The 17,363-nt window shown below is 34.1% G+C and overlaps 1 protein-coding gene across 2 annotated transcripts in view; it reads right to left on the bottom strand.

Moving 5' to 3' along the window:
* RNF13 (ring finger protein 13) overlaps positions 1-17,363 on the bottom strand; it is a 117,075-nt gene continuing 99,712 nt past the window's right edge. For both annotated transcript variants that reach the window (XM_044670848.1, XM_044670850.1), the window contains 2 exons: positions 1,917-1,997; positions 1-1,433 (listed from right to left, as the gene is read on the bottom strand). In XM_044670848.1, coding sequence (XP_044526783.1) covers positions 1,069-1,433; positions 1,917-1,997 — 446 coding nt within the window. In that variant the 3' untranslated portion in view covers positions 1-1,068. The remainder of the gene's footprint in view (positions 1,434-1,916; positions 1,998-17,363) is intronic.

Here is a 17,363-nt window from a genome sequence, read left to right as displayed (position 1 = left end):
TTAAAGTGGAAAACGTGTTTATTAACTTTCAAACTTCCCTCATACAAGGCCATAAAAAATTCTCTTATTTTCATTATACATGAGTCTAACTTCTTTCTACATAGTTACAATGGCATATATATTTATAATTTAGCTTTTCATAATACATTGTTAAAGTACATTATGAGTTCTGTTAAATATTTATAAGCACTCATTTTCAAATCAAATACTTGAAAAAAATTTTCTCTTTGTACATAGTTTAGGAGATTAGCATAAGATGCTCTTTATTAAGAGGTATATGATCGGAAGATCAACCAAACATTTTCTAAAATTTTAATTAGTATTTCTATGCAGTGCTGCTTATCTTTTTGCTTTGGTCACACAAACACCCCTTTAGTCCTGAAAACTAAGTCAGTATAAAAGTAGGGCCATATTAGTTTAGCTAGCTGCTGGATCAAACTAATATTCAACACTTAACTATTAAATATAAGAACCATCTTTATTTTGACATTTTTCTGCACTCTACCACAAACCGTTATCTTCTGGCATAAAATACTATTTGCAAATAGGAAAGAAAATTAACTGAGTATTTCTTTTTCATTTTGTAGTATCCATGAGAAAAATACTGAATAGCCTAACCTGTCAATAATGCTGGCAGTTTAGGGGGAACCCACAAGTTGACACAAAAAATTCTGGGAAATTGGGCTAGGCCATGCATGGTGTGGCAGCAGAATTCATCATGGTAATAAATATATCTGTATATTGTAATCAAACCTTCACTGGAAACCGTACTTATAGTGGCTTTTCTTTTTGGCTATATTCCATTCTTAAAAGAGAATGATGCTTAAGGTCCAGCACCTTGATAAAATTATGCTTTAGTAACAAGAAGTGTGCTTCTTGTGGATGAATACCTGATATTTTTTTTTTAAAAGCAATCTGATTAAACCATAGAATACACAAAAAGGCCTCTCTTATAGAAGTAACTGAAGGGGGAATGGACAATGAAAGAATATACTAAAATACACATAAAGGGAAAAGCTGATCAACAAATGTTTTCATATAAGGTATGAAGATGAATAGAATTTAAGTTCAAACCGTATTTGCTATGTTGTAATCCCTTTCGCCATTAGGCTGCAGTTGGACAATCACACTCTCTTCATTCATTTCATTTTCTGCATCACTACTATCAATATCTTCATTGTCATCCTCCTCATAGTCTGAAGATTCTGTCATATTCTGATGGGAATGAGATTCTGATAAAGCCCCAAATGACTGGGCACTAACAGAAGCTAATGGTCTAAGTAAAGGGGTATGTTCTGAGACTTCGTTCTCTTCTTGACTACTATCCGTGTCAGAGTCTGAATCTCCTTGAGAAGGAACAACTTTCTGTTTACATACTGGACAAGTTTTCTTGGTTTTAGTTAGCCAAGGATCCACACACTTGCAGTGATACGCTGTTGAGAGAAAATACACATCATTCGGTTGGCAAAATGTGCTTGAGTATACATTTTCCCCCCATTAGATTGTCCTATATTAATTACAAACTTGGAACAAAAATCCCCTAGGACACTGGAGTTTAGATTTTCTTCTGAACATAGTTGCTCAACCCAGTCCATTCTACCATTCCCTCTAGAACACTGTTAGTCTTCCCCTGTTAGATTATAAGCTTCTTGAAGGCAAGGACTAACATATCCATCTGTATTTGAATCCACAATGCACATGGTAAAGCACTTAATATACACCTTTGCAATCATTCATGTTCTTCAAGCAAACTTTATGAGGTTTTTCATTTAGGAACAGAAGATATGAAAAGTTTTTCATTTCTAGAAGGCATCTCAAACATCTTAAAATCCAAATTGTATCTATCCAACTCTAGTAAGATATTTAATAAATATGCTGAATACATGATTTGAAAACCAATCTGAAGTTGCTCATACCATGAGAACAAGGAAGGATTCTGAGTTTGTCTCCATCTTCATATTCATCTAGGCAAATGGCACATACGTCATATTCATCTCCTATGATATAAAGTTGTAAATAAAAATTACAAGATTGACAGCTTGTCATAACTTTCAAGCACATCAAATTAGGCCCTATTTGATTATTTTAAAGACATTTTGGGGGCAGTGACTCAGTAGATAGAACACCAATGCTGGAGATAGGAGGTCCTGGGTTCAAATGTGACCTCGGACACTTCCTAGCTGTGGGACCTTGGGTAAGTTACAACTCTAATTACCACTTTTTTCCCTTGGAACCAATGCTCAGTATCAATGTATTGATCCCAAGACAGAAGGTAAGAATTTTGGGTTTTTTTTTAATGGTTTAGAATGGATTATTGAGGGATGGAAGGGAAGCACACAATTCTTTTTCTTATTTGACACAAACTATTGATATTTTGAAATTTAATACATCTTTATTCAAATAATTAATATCTATCCAAAATGCACATTGGATTTACTTACCACGATGCCCTGAACACATTTACTATTACAAAGCAGACTTTTAGAAAAGAAAAAAGATACAAATCTACAAATTACTATTAGAATTCTATTAGAAAAGATCTTAATTAAAAACAAAATTGGCTGTTTCCTAAAATGTTTAAGTTATTGGTTCTTCTTAATCCAGAGGACATCTTCAAAACTTCATCTACCATCATTTTGCTAGATAACAGCTCAGAACCAAATCTTTTAATGAGTCCTTTTCATTTATAAAATTAATAGCATTTTGGCTGTCTGCTTCACTCAGGATTGTTAGGCTTTTAAGTTCCAATTGATCTGTTTTCTCAATTCAAATATATTTAAAAGTTTGGATGGTTACTAAGGATGACAGTTCTGTATACAACAGTTTTCTCATTTAGCTATTACAAGCGGCCGAGAACGCACCAAGTGACTACTTTGCAATATATTTTTCATCAAATCAATATAGCTTGTTATTAAAAAAAAATCTAAAATACCAAACTCACTTCAATATATATCACCTGCAGAAAGAAAACAATGTTATAACCCAAATAAGCGACTCTCAGAAGTCACAGTAAGTATGTACAAGAGGAGGCAATAAGCAAGAAAATTACATTTCATGGCTGAAGCTCACTCTAGACACCAAAGTGAGACATTTTACGCAGTGATCACAGGAAGTTGCACAGTAAGTAAAACACAAGCCTTAGCTACTGTGTGGTACAGTGAACAGACTTAGTAAAACCTAAAGTCAGGAAAACCTAGGTTCAAATCCTATTCTGATATTCTAGAACCAGAGAGTAAAATAGAAATGGAAAGAATCTAGCCATTATCTCCTGAAAGAGATCCCTAAAGGAAAACTCCCAGAAATATCATAGCCAAGAAATGTCCAAAACTCTCAGGTCATGGAGAAAATATTGTAAACAGCCAAAAAGAAACATTTCAAATATCATGGAGTCATGTTCAAGAAAAGATTTAGCATCTTCTACATTAAAGGATAAACAGGCCAGGAACATGATATTCCAAAAGGCAAAGGAGCTACAACTACAACCAAAAATCACCTACCCAGCAACACTAAGGTAATTCTTCAGGGGTAAAAAATGAGTATCCAATGAAATGAAGGAATTTTCAAACATTCCTGATGAAAAGATGAAAAGAATGCATTGCAAATAGTAGCATAATGTTTGATAAATTGAACTTACTGGCATGTCACTTAATTTTGCATCTCAGCTATAAAATATAATTTTTGTACCCACTTTACAGGTTATGAGGTTCAAATTATTCTTCATAAACTTTCATATATTATCACACTATAGTTATTATTAACTACATATACCATATAATCAATCATATTTGTTAGTTTTCAAAGTGTTAAGTTTTTTTGGTTCAGGACTTTTAAACATAAATGATTCATGTTATTTATTTGTTTGTGGTGTAAAAATATATTTTATATTAACTATGTTGAAAAGCATGCTGTGCTAAATAAACACATTTATAATACTGCCCCAATAAGTGTTGCTTTTTAATAATGCTCCAAATACTGCTGTAACACTGGTAGAAGCTCAGTGAACTGAAACCTTGCACTATGTAGCTTCCACTTTGGGCACAACATTTAGCCTTATATTGTCTTCATGTAATCAGCTAACATTAGGTGATGTAGACACTAATGCACACACATTGTGAAGATGGGATTAACTCTCCCCTGCCCATTTTTAGATTTAATCACCAGAAGCATATAGCTTAAATCTAAAAATATAGATTAAATGTATGAATATACACCTTCAAAGAATCACTGAATACACTTTTATTCCAATCTATACCTAGGAAGGAATCTCTTCACACATCCCTGACAAGCAGTCACTAGGCTTCCATTTGGAAGACTTGCAGTGACAGGAAATAGAGAACTCGCTACCTAAGAAGCAGTTTGGCATAATGGACAGAGCATTCTAGGTTTGAATCTTGCCTCCGCTACTTATTACCCTGAATAAGTCAGTTTTCTCAGAACCTCTTTTATTATCTATACAATGATAATATTTTTATTACCTATTTAGAATACTTGTCCCCTATAAACCAAAATCTGCAATTTCTACAATTTTTTAAAGGGCAAGTACAAATGTCTTTTTTTAAAAGCCCTTTTCTTCTATGTTAGGCAGAAGAGTGGTAAGGGCTAGGCAATGGGGGTTAAGTGACTTGTCTAGGGTCACACAGCTAGGAAGTATCTGAAGTCACACTTGAACCCAGGACTTCCCATCTCTGGGCTTGACTCAGCTGCTCCCACAAATGTCTTTTCCACACAAATTGTCCTTCAAAAAGATGAAAACCTATCTTGTCCCACCATCAGGATAAATCTTGGCAAAAGCAAAGTCATCCTCACATATTGTAGAATAGCAAAAGAAAGAAATGAGCAATCTGGTCTTCTGAAGTGAAATTAGTAGTGAACTATTGTAATCTCTTAAATTACAGTGAGTTTTTCAGCTACCCTTCCCAAATATATTCCTATTACATTTAAACGGATTTTTAAAAACCTGATATTTTTTGAACTTTTGAGATCCAAAATCTTTCCTTTCTTCTGACCCTCCCTAGCACCACCCTGAGAAGACAAACAATCTGATACAGATTTTACATGTGTAATCATGTAAAACAATTCCCCATATTAGTCATTTTGTGGAAGATTTCGAATGAAATAAAAAGAAAATGAGTTATAGTATGTTTCAGGCTTCATTCAGATTCCATGATTTTTCTCAGAGGACAGATGGCATTTTTTTATCATGAGTCTTTGGGATTATCTTGGATCACTGCATTGTTGAGAATAACAAGGTCATAGATTTATCAAGAAATATTGCTGTAACTATGTACAATGTTCTTCTCTTTCTACTCACTTGACTTTGCATCAGTTCATGTAAAGTCCAAATTTTTTCTGAAATCATCCTGCAACATTTCCTTTTTTAAAAAATTTTATTCAAAGATATTTTATTTTCCCAATTAGACATAATAACCATTTCCAACATGTTTTCCAAAATTATAAGATCCAAATTATTTCCTTCCTTCCCCCTTCCCTGTCTCATACATGGTAAGCAATTTGATCTGGGTTATACATGTATTATCATGCTAAACATACTTCCATATTGGTCACTGTTGTTAGAGAATATTTATAAAGCCAAAATCCCAAAATAAAACTAAATAAACTAATGTGAAAGACAGTATGCTTTGATTTGCATCTGACTACAATAGTTCTTTCTCCTCTGGAGGTGGATAGCATTCTTTGTCATAAGTCCTTCAGATATGTCCCAGATCATTGTACTGCCAGTCTTTCACAGTTGATCATCATACAATATTGCTATTACTATACGATGTCCTCCCAGTTCTGCTTATTTCCATTTGTATCAGTTCATGTAGATCTTTTTTTCTGAAATCACCCTGCTTATCATTTCTTATAGTAAAATAGTATTTCGCTCCTTAACATTTCTTATGGCACAACAGTATTCCATCACTGTCGTATACCACAACTTGTTCAGCCATTCCTTAATTGATGAATAATCCCTCAATTTCCAATTCCTTGCTACTACAAAAAAGAAGTTCAATAAATATTTTTGTACAAATAGGTCTTTTTCCCTTTTTTTAAATCTCTTTGGAATACAAACTTAGTAATGGTATTAATGGGTCAAAAGGTATGCACAGTTTTAGAATCCTTTGAACATAGTTCCACATTATTCTCCAAAATGGCTGGATCAGATCTCAATTCCAACAACAATATATTAGTGCCCCAATTCTCCCACATCCCCTTCAACATTTATCATTTTTCTTTTCTGTCATATCAATCAATCTCTAATAGGAATGAAGTGGTAATATCAGCGTTGTTTTAATGTGCACTTCTCCAAACAAGTGGTTCTGGAGCATTTTTTATGAGTAAAAATGGTTTTGAATTCTTCATCTGAAAACTGTCTGTTCATATCCTTTGGCCATTTATCAAGTGGAGAATGGCATTTATTTTTATAAATTTGACTTGATTCTCTATAGTATTTGAGAAATTAGTCCTTTATCAGATACTTGCTATAAAAATTTTTCGCAGCTTTCTGCTTTCCTTATAATCTTGGTTGTATTTGTTTTGTTTGTATATTTAATATAACATAATTACGATATAAGAAAATACCCATTTTTACATTTTATTAATGCTCTCTATATATCGTTTGGTCCTAAATTCTTCTCTGATCCATATATCTAATTCGAAATGTATTCTTAACCAATTAATTTGTACTTGGTAGTAAAAACTAGCATTATTGTTACTTAGTAGAGTAGAAAAATTAATGAGCTCAAAAATTACAGAACAGGGGGCAGCTGGGTAGCTCAGTGGATTGAGAGCCAGGCCTAGAGATGGGAGGTCCTAGGTTCAAATCTGGCCTCTTCCCAGCTGTGTGACCCTGGGCAAGTCATTTGACCCCCAATGCCTACCCTTACCACTCTTCTGCCTTGGAGTCAATAATGTGTATTGACTCCAAGATGGAAGGTAGGGATTAAAAAAAAAAAAGAGCAACATCGTTTAAATAATAACTAATAACTGAATAACTAAGCTATTATGAATGATAAAAACATTCAAATTAACCACAAAGAACCTATGAAAGAAAAAAGTTATCTATCTCCAGAGAAGGAACTTTTAAGTAGACATCAAATGGCGACCTTGTGAAACGCAAGGTTGGAGAGGGACAGCTCAGAATTTAAAATTCAACAACAAAAACAAAAACAAGTATATTGGTAAATAATTGGAGTGTTACTATTTATATGTGCTAAGTAAAAGTTCCTTATTGTATAGTCTGCATGTTTTTATTTTACCTTTTAATTCTTTATTTCCAATTCTAATATTTCTAATTCTAGTTGTCACACAAAGAAACTGATTATGGCCTATTTTGTTTGTCCTTTGTTGTAAATAAGTAGATAATCTATATTATATCTCCTACATTCTGAATCTAAAGTAGTAGAGCACCTTAAGTTAATCACTATGATTATTTTGAAAGTTCAGGAAAAAGATAACACAGACTTTTATGAGTCATGATTTTCCATTAAGCAAAAATCACCTTAAGTTTCATGTTAAACTAGTCACACTGAGGAAAGATAAGATCAATTTCATCCCATATGCAAACCTCATAAAAGATAATATTATACTCACACAATGTCTAAATAAACTGCACCTGTTCATACTCTAATCTGTCAATATTAAATATTTATACATTTCAGGTAAAACATACCCCAGAAGCACACCAAGTAAAATCTTTTCGGTTTTACTTTAGCACTTAGCAATATTTCCCAAAGTACATTGTGAAAATTTCTACTTTGTAGAGGAAACTTTTAACTTTTAATAACTCCCATATCTCAGTCATTCTATGCTCTATCTTAGAAATACCATGTATGGGGGGCAGCTGTGTGGCTCAGTGGATTGAGAGCCAAGCCTACAGAAAGGAGGTCTTGGATTTAAATCTGGCCTCAAGACACTCCCTAGCTGTATGACCCTAAGCAAGTCACTTAATCCCCAGTACCTAACCCTTATTTCTCTTCTGCCTTGGAACCAATTCACAATATTGATTCCAATATGGAAGGTAACAGCTTAAAAAAAAAATACCACTTAAGACTACTAAAAGTAACAGGACAAATAAATATCATTAGAACCACATACGCCATCTTTGACCTGTTTTTCCTTTCCCTGTATCTAGTCATTAAGTCAGGCAGACACTAGTAAATCAGTAAGTACTACAGGTTCATCAGTGGAAATGTTTGTTATCTTCATCCGTTCCCCATTAATTTTGTTACCAAACATTTCCTTAAAAACAAAAGGCATACTTAAACATATTCAAGACTACTGGGAAAACATTTGCTCTATGCATTTCCCAATGTGAACAAGGAATAAACATGATTAAATATCAAGCCTAAATCAAGATGGAGATGCTAGAAACCTTTAAGACATGAGGTGAAAGTGGTTTTCTTGCAGCCTCCATGCTCCTATCAATTGTTTGCCTCACTCACCCCAAAAGAAGGAAAAATGCTAATTCTCTAGCTCCCACAGAGCTATAACTGGCTAGAAATGGTGTCTTAAAATCAAGAAAACTAAAATCACACAAAAAAAAATCTGGGTGAAATAACTATAACCTAGATGATGTGAAGAGTCCTCTTTGCTACCTGAGCAGGCTCCCTGGGGAACGTAGAAAGGAGTAGGGAAGGTACAGAATGTAATGGCAGAGGCAGGATTTTTTAAATAGCCAGACACGTGGTCTTATATATTTTACTAACATGGCCATGGTAATTAAAATATTACTTTTCCTCATAATATCAGCCTTTATCATTTTTAATCGTTACAAGTCTGACAAAAAAAAAGAATTTATCTTCTTAGTTAAGACAATACCATCAAACTTTTAATAATCATCATTTGTCTTAAAAAAGATGGTTTTGATGCTTAAATAAGAGGCAAGCTAAAGAAACAATCAAGTAGTAGGACTAAAATTTCCAAAAATATGGCTTATATTGAAATAACTATAATTGTTTTATAAATAAAATTTCTTGGTTAAATATATTCATGCATAGTGAAAATTATTTTCTATGGCTACAAAGGTATTTTTCAAATATTCACTACTTTAGCAGCTGATTTACATTTAAAACAATAATTTATTTTATTTTATTCAATATTAAGTGTCTACTATGTACCAGGCACAAAGGGATGCAAAGGGGATAAAAAAGCAACTATCCCTATCCTCGGGAACTTGACATTCTACTAAATAAACTACTACTAAATGTTCTCCTAAATAAAAAGCATTGGGTATAAATGGTTTATGATCGAAATTTAATGCAGCATGTTTCATACTAAAATAACTAAATTCATAATAGTACAAAGATATAGTCTACTTCAAAAATGCAGAATAACAAATGATTTAAAATTTAGGTATACTGAAAAATATTGTGGCTATGTAAAAATAGCACTGCCATATCAGTTCTAGAATGACTTATGTGTTCTTAAATTGAATTAAGTTTAGCATCAAGTTATAATTTAAATATATTTTAACATAAGGATCTCTATGATTATCTTTTAATTTAATAAATTTGGATGTTTACATATTAGACTGTATGTGGAGTGAGAAATTAGTGTGTTATTCTCAAGGTAATAGTTAATATATCCAACATCAATATGCCTAGGACCCAGTAAAAATAGTCTCTCCTAGGACTGCCTCAACCCATCCAGAATACAAAGGTCTGAGTGAGACAGAAACAAATTATGTCTTTACTATACAAAGTATTTTGGGGATTGTGGGATGTGTCCTTCAAGTTGATACTTTAAGATGTTAATAAGTTTGTGCTTTCTCCCTCACCCTGGGTACCATATACCACCCTGGGTCTGTCTTCTGAGTGAATATGCACATTAGAAGCTCTAACCAAACCCTGACCATAATGTTCCAACAGAATCTGTGAGGTTACGTAAATTAGAACCTCTAACTGACAAAGAGAGTGCTCTAATTGAATCTGGGAGTTGGAAAGGGAGTTCCAATGAAGTATGTAGCAGGTCAAGGATGTGAGGGATGTTTCCTCAGGTTTTTCTCTCTTTCTCTCTCAATAAACAACTATATTGTAATCGACAGCTTCCCAGTCTCTTGAATAGTAGCCAGACCACCACTGCTGTACACAGATGGGTTCCTAAATGGGAAACCAGAACAGAGGGTGCCTCAGTTTGCCTGTCTGAACAAATTATTTGTTGGAATGGGTAGCCTAGGCCTCTCATTATGCTTCTAAAGAACTTGGATATGGAGAGAGAAGTGAGAAAAGCCGATGCAGAACAGGAAGCAGTAAATTGTGGACAGCCAAGAAGAATAGTATCAATAGGGACCAATAGGGAACCCTATCCCTAAACTTGGTATGTGAGTGGCTTAAGAAGGGAGAAGCAGGAAGCAAGATGAGGATTGTTAACTAGGGACCGGGTTATAAGAAATCTCAGGCAAGACACAGTTTGCAAGTAATAAGTTTGTAAAGGTGAGGATTTGCAATACAACTAGCAAAAAAAAAAAAAAAAAAAGGATGATGCTTTATAAAAGAAAAAAGTTAAGAAAACAAAATATTAAAATGAATAGGGAAAATAAAAGAACACCATTACTTTAAAATGCCATGGTTAACCACAGGTAATAGTCTTAAAGTTGTGCTTCTATCTGAGAAAAAGAGACATAAAAGTCACAGATGTAAAATATAAAAGCAAATGTAAATAAGACTACATTATGGTGTTGCTGATTCTACCTTATGATTTGTGCCATCTAACAATAATTTATAAACTATACTCCATCTTGAGGAAGCATTTGGGAAAATGTTTGGGCAATTTCAAAGTTTTTTTAAATTTTGTTTTGTTTTTTTAAATAAAAAACATACACATGTACATATGTATATAGTGGGTGTGTATGCATTCAAATATTCTAAATCAAATTTGGAAAGTCATAGAGCTAGTAAATAAGACAAGATTATTAGTCCATCTTGGCTTAAGTGTGAACTTAAGGGTGAGGTTTTTAGGTCTATAGAAACATCACAGGTGAATTTGAATGGAGTAAATACGGTAGGTGCTTATAAGAAAAATGTAGCATTGCAAAATAAGAAATTTGCCCATGGTCATAAAAACTAGTGTTAATAAAAGCTATCAGGACTCCAGGTCCACTATTTTTTCAAGGATAGTATCCTGTCTTACATAAAGGACTCCCTTTTAGTCCTATTAAATTTTCTCTTACTGGTTTTAGGTCAACTCTGTGTAGAACCTTCATTCATTCATCACACTAAAAATACAAAATTCTAAGAGAATGACACTAATGATTTCATGAGACATAAAGAATTATTTTTAAAAAAATCAAAAACCTGAAAAAAATGTAAGAAAATGTAAGGTATATCTCATAGCATTTTTAAATGACCTGATAGATCATTAGATTAGCTGAAATGCATTACCAAAAAAAAAGAGTGCTAAAAGAAAACTACCCAAATATCTTAAAATGAGAGGGCAAAGTAGAAATAGAATCAACTTGCCTACTCCCAAAAGAAACATCAAAATGAAAGCTCCACAAAAACATCATAACTAAAATCCAAAGCTTATAGGTCAAAGAAAAATAAATAGAAACAGCCAGAAAAAAAATCAAATAATAATAAGAAGTCACAGTCAGAATTGGAAAAGATTTAGCAGCCCCCATGAGAAAGTAGCAGAGTTCCTGGAATATGACATTCCAGGTGGCAAAGAATATAGGCTGAATATTTTCTTACAGAAGAAAAAAATGGACCTTTAATGAAAAAGGATTTCTAAAAAGAGATATAAAATTCTGAATTACATAGAGAAGTCAAAGGAAACATCAAAAAGGTAAACATTAGTGAAAAATCACAAAGGATTAAACAAAATTAAATTGTTACATTCTAATATTAGGAGATGACACATTGTCCTCTCTGAACCTAAATGAAGGGCGTAGGAATGGTTTGGTAATGTCATGATGATCTTAAAGGAATGGAAAGGGAGAGGAAAAGGGCTACACTGGGAAGATATTGGGGGAGGGGGTTCAAAGGAGGGGAAATCATCTCATATAACTGGAGTATTCAAATAAAAGGTCTAAAAGGATGTGTAGGGGAAACAGGCAACACTTGAAACTCACTTTCGTGTGTGTGTGTGTGTGTGTGTGTGTGTGTGTGTGTGTGTGTGTGTATACACAGAAAGACATTTCACTCAGGGACACAGAAGGGAAAGGGGTATGAAGGAGGAGAATAAAAGAGGAGGTAAATTAAATGAGATTAGCTTTAAGCACATAAACCTCTAACAAAGGAAGTACACAATTATTTATAGCAACTCTTTTTGTGGTCCCAAAGAATTGGAAACTGAGGGGGTTGCCCATAAACTGAGCAAAAATGTAATGAGTATCACTGTGATATAAGAGATGATAAAAGGATGATTTCAGAGAAAAAAAGGAAGATTTGCATGAATTGAAATAAAGCAAAAGGAGCAGAACTGGAAGAACATTTTATTTTCCCAATCATATTAATAATTTTCAACGTTTTCCAAAATTATAAGATCCAAATTGTCTCCTTTCCTCTCTTCCCTCCCCACTCCCAAAGATGGTAAACAATCTGATAAGGGTTTTACATGTATTAACAAGCAAAACATATTTCCATATTGATCACTGTTGTAAAAGAATGTTCATATAAAGCCCAAACCTCAAAAATAAAACCAAAAATAAACTAATGTAAGTTTTGATCTTCATCTGACTCTCAACAGTTATTTCTCTGATGGTGGATAGGATTCTTTACCCTAAGTCCTTTGGAATTGTCCTGTAGGAGAAAAAATTTTGAAGACTTAGGAATTCTAATCAACACAAAGAACAAATGTGATTCCAGAGGCATAACAAAACATGCTGCCTATCTCCTCATAGGGAGAAGACAGACTCCAAATGCAAACGGAAATACATTTTTTTGGACCCCGGTTAAATGAGGAAATTTGTTTTGCTTGACTATACATGAAGTTCCACAAAACTAAAAAATACATTACTGAGCCAGATAGTCTATTTCTCTTTCTCGTTGGGAGAGGAGTAGAAACAGAGGAAGAAAGTATTACTTTAATTGATTAAAAAAACAAATTTGATGAATAACCAAAAAAATTACAATAGTGATGGCTGGGGCAATGGAACACCAATAGTCTCAGCAAGTTCAATGGTGAATGACTTAGCCCCACCCAGGTATGGTCTCTGGAGGTCTGATATGGAAGGTAGAAGAGCAGAAAATGGTCAGCATGAAGATGAGAGTAACAAGGTAGTTTTGGGAAAGAAGGTACAAGCAGTTGGGAGGAAGAGGAACAGAAGACAGCACTTTAGCTGAGACTTGAAGGGAATTAGAGATTTCAATGGGTAGAGGTGAGGAAGGAGTACCTCCAGGTATAGAAATCAGTCAGTACAACGACAGAGACTGGAGATGGAGCATTTCTGTAGGAAGAACAGTGCAGAGATCCACATGGGTAGACTGTGCTTAGAGATAAAAAATGTGTAAGAAGGTTGGAAATATAAGAAAAGCCCAGGCTGGGAAGCACTCCAAAAAAAGGGATGAGGAAGATAAAAAGAAGAAAAGGAAGTTCAGAGAGAAACAGACAAGAAAGATAGCTCTAAAAGTAACATGCTGAATTATATATTTTAAATAAAGTGATTTCCTATATGATCTTCTTATCCTGATGTCCCTTTATTAGTATTTGTTAAATTAATCTAAAAAGTAGAATTTTTTTTAAACATAAAAGCATTAGGATAATTAAAGGACTAATGGAAAACTGAATAAAAGATTCAGGAAGACAACACATGCAATAGTTAAAGTAAATATAAATTAAAAATGAAACTAAATTCTAATTTTAATGACCATTGCTTATCTCAGAAGAAGAGATGAAAAAATGTACTTTCAGTGGAAGGGGTAGAGAAGGGGGTTATGGAACACTATCAGGCTCTGTTAGTTTTGTGGAACTACTTTTTTTTCTTCTTTTATAATTTTTGTTAAAAGAGATGGCTCTAATATGACATTAAGGAAAATAATAAAAGTTGGCAGAGTTGTGACAAAATTGAGAATGGTTGAACAAACTGGTATATGATGATGATGGAATACTACTGTGCTATAAAGAATTGTGGAGATTAAATTTAATATACAATAACTTAAGTATTATATTTTTTAAGTTTTTTAATAATAATTAAAGTAAAAAAAGATACTAGCTAAAACCCAGCCTGCTTGCAAAAGAAGAGAAGAGCAAGGTGGAGTTTCAGAACTTATAAAACAATAGGTTAAGATGCAAATGTACACAAAGGGGAAAGCATTGTGGGTAATACAGAAAGAAATTTTGGGTAATGTAGTTTTAGGGGTTCACGATTTTCCAACTATACATTCCCCCCTGTGATCCTATTGGGAAATGATGAACTGCTTGATTTCTATATGAACTGATACAGAATGAAATAAGCCAAACCAGGAGAACATTATACACAGTAATTGAAGCACTGTGGGACAATCAAATGTAACAGACTTTGTTACTAATAGCAATGCAATGATCCAGGACAACTCTGAGGGACTTATGAGAAAGAATGCTATTCACATCTAGAGAAAGAACTGTGGGAGTAGAAATCCAGAAGAAAGCATATGATTTATCAGTTGTTTATATGGGTATATGATTTGAGGTTTTGGTTTTAAAAGATTATCGCAAAATTATTCTATTACAAAAATGAACAATATGGAAATAGGATTTGAGTGACAATATATGTATAACTCAGTGAAACTGCTTGTCAGCTCTGGTATAGGGGAGGGAAGAGGGGAGGAAGACAAGAATAATGTAACCATGGAAAAGATTTTTTAGATTTAAATTTTTTAAAAAAGAGAGATGGCTCTGAGTGAGAGTTTGGACAGACTTGGAAATACAACTGGAAATGGAAATGCAGGCAACATAAAAAAACAAAATTTAAAGGATTCATTTTAAAAATATTGATCAGGAGAGAAGTGACAAGAGCCTAAGCTATGATGGTGATACTGTGAATGAAGAAGAATCAGATGCATTATATATCATAGAGTGATTTTTATAGATGTAAAGTTTTATATTTAACTTTTTTACTTTTATATTTTCAAGGAGAAGAGGAAGATATTTATTCATTTCTTCCCCTCATGATAAACACAACCTTGGATTCCAAATCTTTCCTTCTTAAAATCCTCTTGATGAAGTTTACTTCACTTGCAAGGTATTGGCCTTCCTTTTGATCCACTCCCACCCATTTCTAACTGCTTCCCTGTTGGAGTCTGATATATCTCTACACCAAAATGGTATGTGTATGTGTGTGCTTATATATGTAAGCATGTAAATCCTTCTGTTCCAGATAATATTAAAATACATTTGGTGGCCATTCTCATACCCCTTTCCCTTTTTCTTCATGTTTGTATACTCTTATTTAAATAAACCCCATTATAAGAAATAGCAAATTCTACTCCCTTCTTCCTTCTGTCTGTGCTAGTATATTACTTTTCCTCTCCCTTATTCCTATTAAAACTTTCAGAACAGAAATAATCTATTCCCAAGTGTCCACTGTTTTTCTTACTTAATTCCCTCAATGCCCTTTGGAGACGCTAATATTCTGTAGGGACTCTTGTTTCTTCTACCCCCTATTAAATAAAGCACCCAGGGGCTTTCATAGCCTAAGTACTACAGTAAAGCCCTAGTGGATGCTATATCTGCCCTGGTTATTGCTCCCCAAGGGCCCAGGTATAGGCTCATAAGCATTCTGGGTCATTTTTGTGAGTGTATTACACTAGTACTGCCTCTTCAACCCTTTTCTGATAACATTGGGAAGTTTGTGCTTATTTGCTAATGTTGGTATTAACTTTCTTGGTGGCCTCCTTTCCTGCTGATGGTGGGATAAAATTTTTTTGTGCAGGTCAAGAGTAAAAGTCATTCATGCTGTCATTTTTTATCATTATTTGGTCTGGTCCTCCTCATTTCTCACCTCTCTACACTATTCTGGGACAGCTTTGACTTTTCCACCATCGGCCAGGAAGCTCATTATTGGATGAACTTCATCATCCTATAATATCTCATGAGCCCTTTGATATTCTACTTCTCACACCTGGTTCCTGCCCTTCTGAGAGAAGAATGGAGCCATGAACTCTCAACCACTTAGAAAAGAAATTCAACACAAAATATCTCCTCCTCATTTCTCAATTACTCAAGGACATCTCTTCCCCACCATATCCCTAAGTCAAGTACTTTTGCTTATTCCCCCTCCTCTCCCTAGCATACAGTAAGTAAGTACTTAAATGTTTACTGACTGGTCTACAATTGAAATTTTCTCTGGAGTAACCTATCTCAGTTCAGGTAGCCATTAGGTTGGATATCCAGGAAGCCTTCTTGATCCTTCTATAGCTTCTGACACTAGAAAAAACAATCTCTTCCTGCATTTTCTTTCATTCCTTGGTTCTACTGATTGTTTTACATGTCTGACCACACAATCTCCTAGGTATGATGACTTCAGCTACACAAAGGGATGGATGGTTACACTGCTAATTTTGCCATCACTTACTTCTATAACCTACAACTCCTAAATTCCTTTATCTATTCATTTACTATCAGTCTAGCTCTTCTCTAAACCTATTCTTCATGGTCTTACCAAATACACAAATTCTTCCACCCCCTTCATTGTTAGTATTTTTTTAGGCCATTACTCTTACACTGGAGTTGAATTCTCTTCCCTTCCCAATTTCTACTCTTTGCTTAACCAGTTCAACTTTACACTACTAAGGAACTCTTTATCATATCCTTGCCAAACCTTAGTTTTGGATTATTCCAAACATCAACCTTTCCTACTTCAATTTAACATGCTTCTGAAAGAGCTGGAGGAAGTGAATCATCATGAAGCTTGTGCTGATTGGGTCTTCACTCCAGCAAAGCAATTCTTGACCTAATGTCTCTGTCTCAAATCTCTACAGGTATTCCAAAACTTCTTTTCTCTCTTTTTACCTCCTTAGCACACCACTTTCCCCCCCTCTCTTCCTACTTATAAGGATGATATTAGAAATTAAGTCTGTTAATATTCATTTAGAGATAAGAAGTGGAGAAGCTGGCTTGAGAAAGAATTAGAGTTTGAAAAAGATCTGAGACAGTGTCAGTATCAAATGTTGACTGTAATGGTTTTTCTGTGGCAGTTACTCTCTCTGGGTGTGGCTGTTGCTCTGAGGGAATGGCTCTCTCTGAGTGCTGGGAGCAGGTGACATCTTTTTTCTCTCTCTCCTCACTGTCTGAAGGTAGAAGGAAAAAAGAGAGAAAAAGTCTGAAGGAGGTAATTGATTTCCTTTTCCAACTTGGGAAACACTAGTGACTTTCTATTGCTGTTTCATAGATTGTTTTATCTCTGAAAAGACCAAAGACTGGTCTTTGATTTGGACTCTGAGTTG

The sequence above is a fragment of the Gracilinanus agilis genome, chromosome 3, assembly GCF_016433145.1.
Source record: "Gracilinanus agilis isolate LMUSP501 chromosome 3, AgileGrace, whole genome shotgun sequence".
NCBI classification, from domain to species: Eukaryota; Metazoa; Chordata; class Mammalia; order Didelphimorphia; family Didelphidae; genus Gracilinanus; species Gracilinanus agilis.
This window is presented reverse-complemented; position numbering and strand designations above follow the sequence as displayed.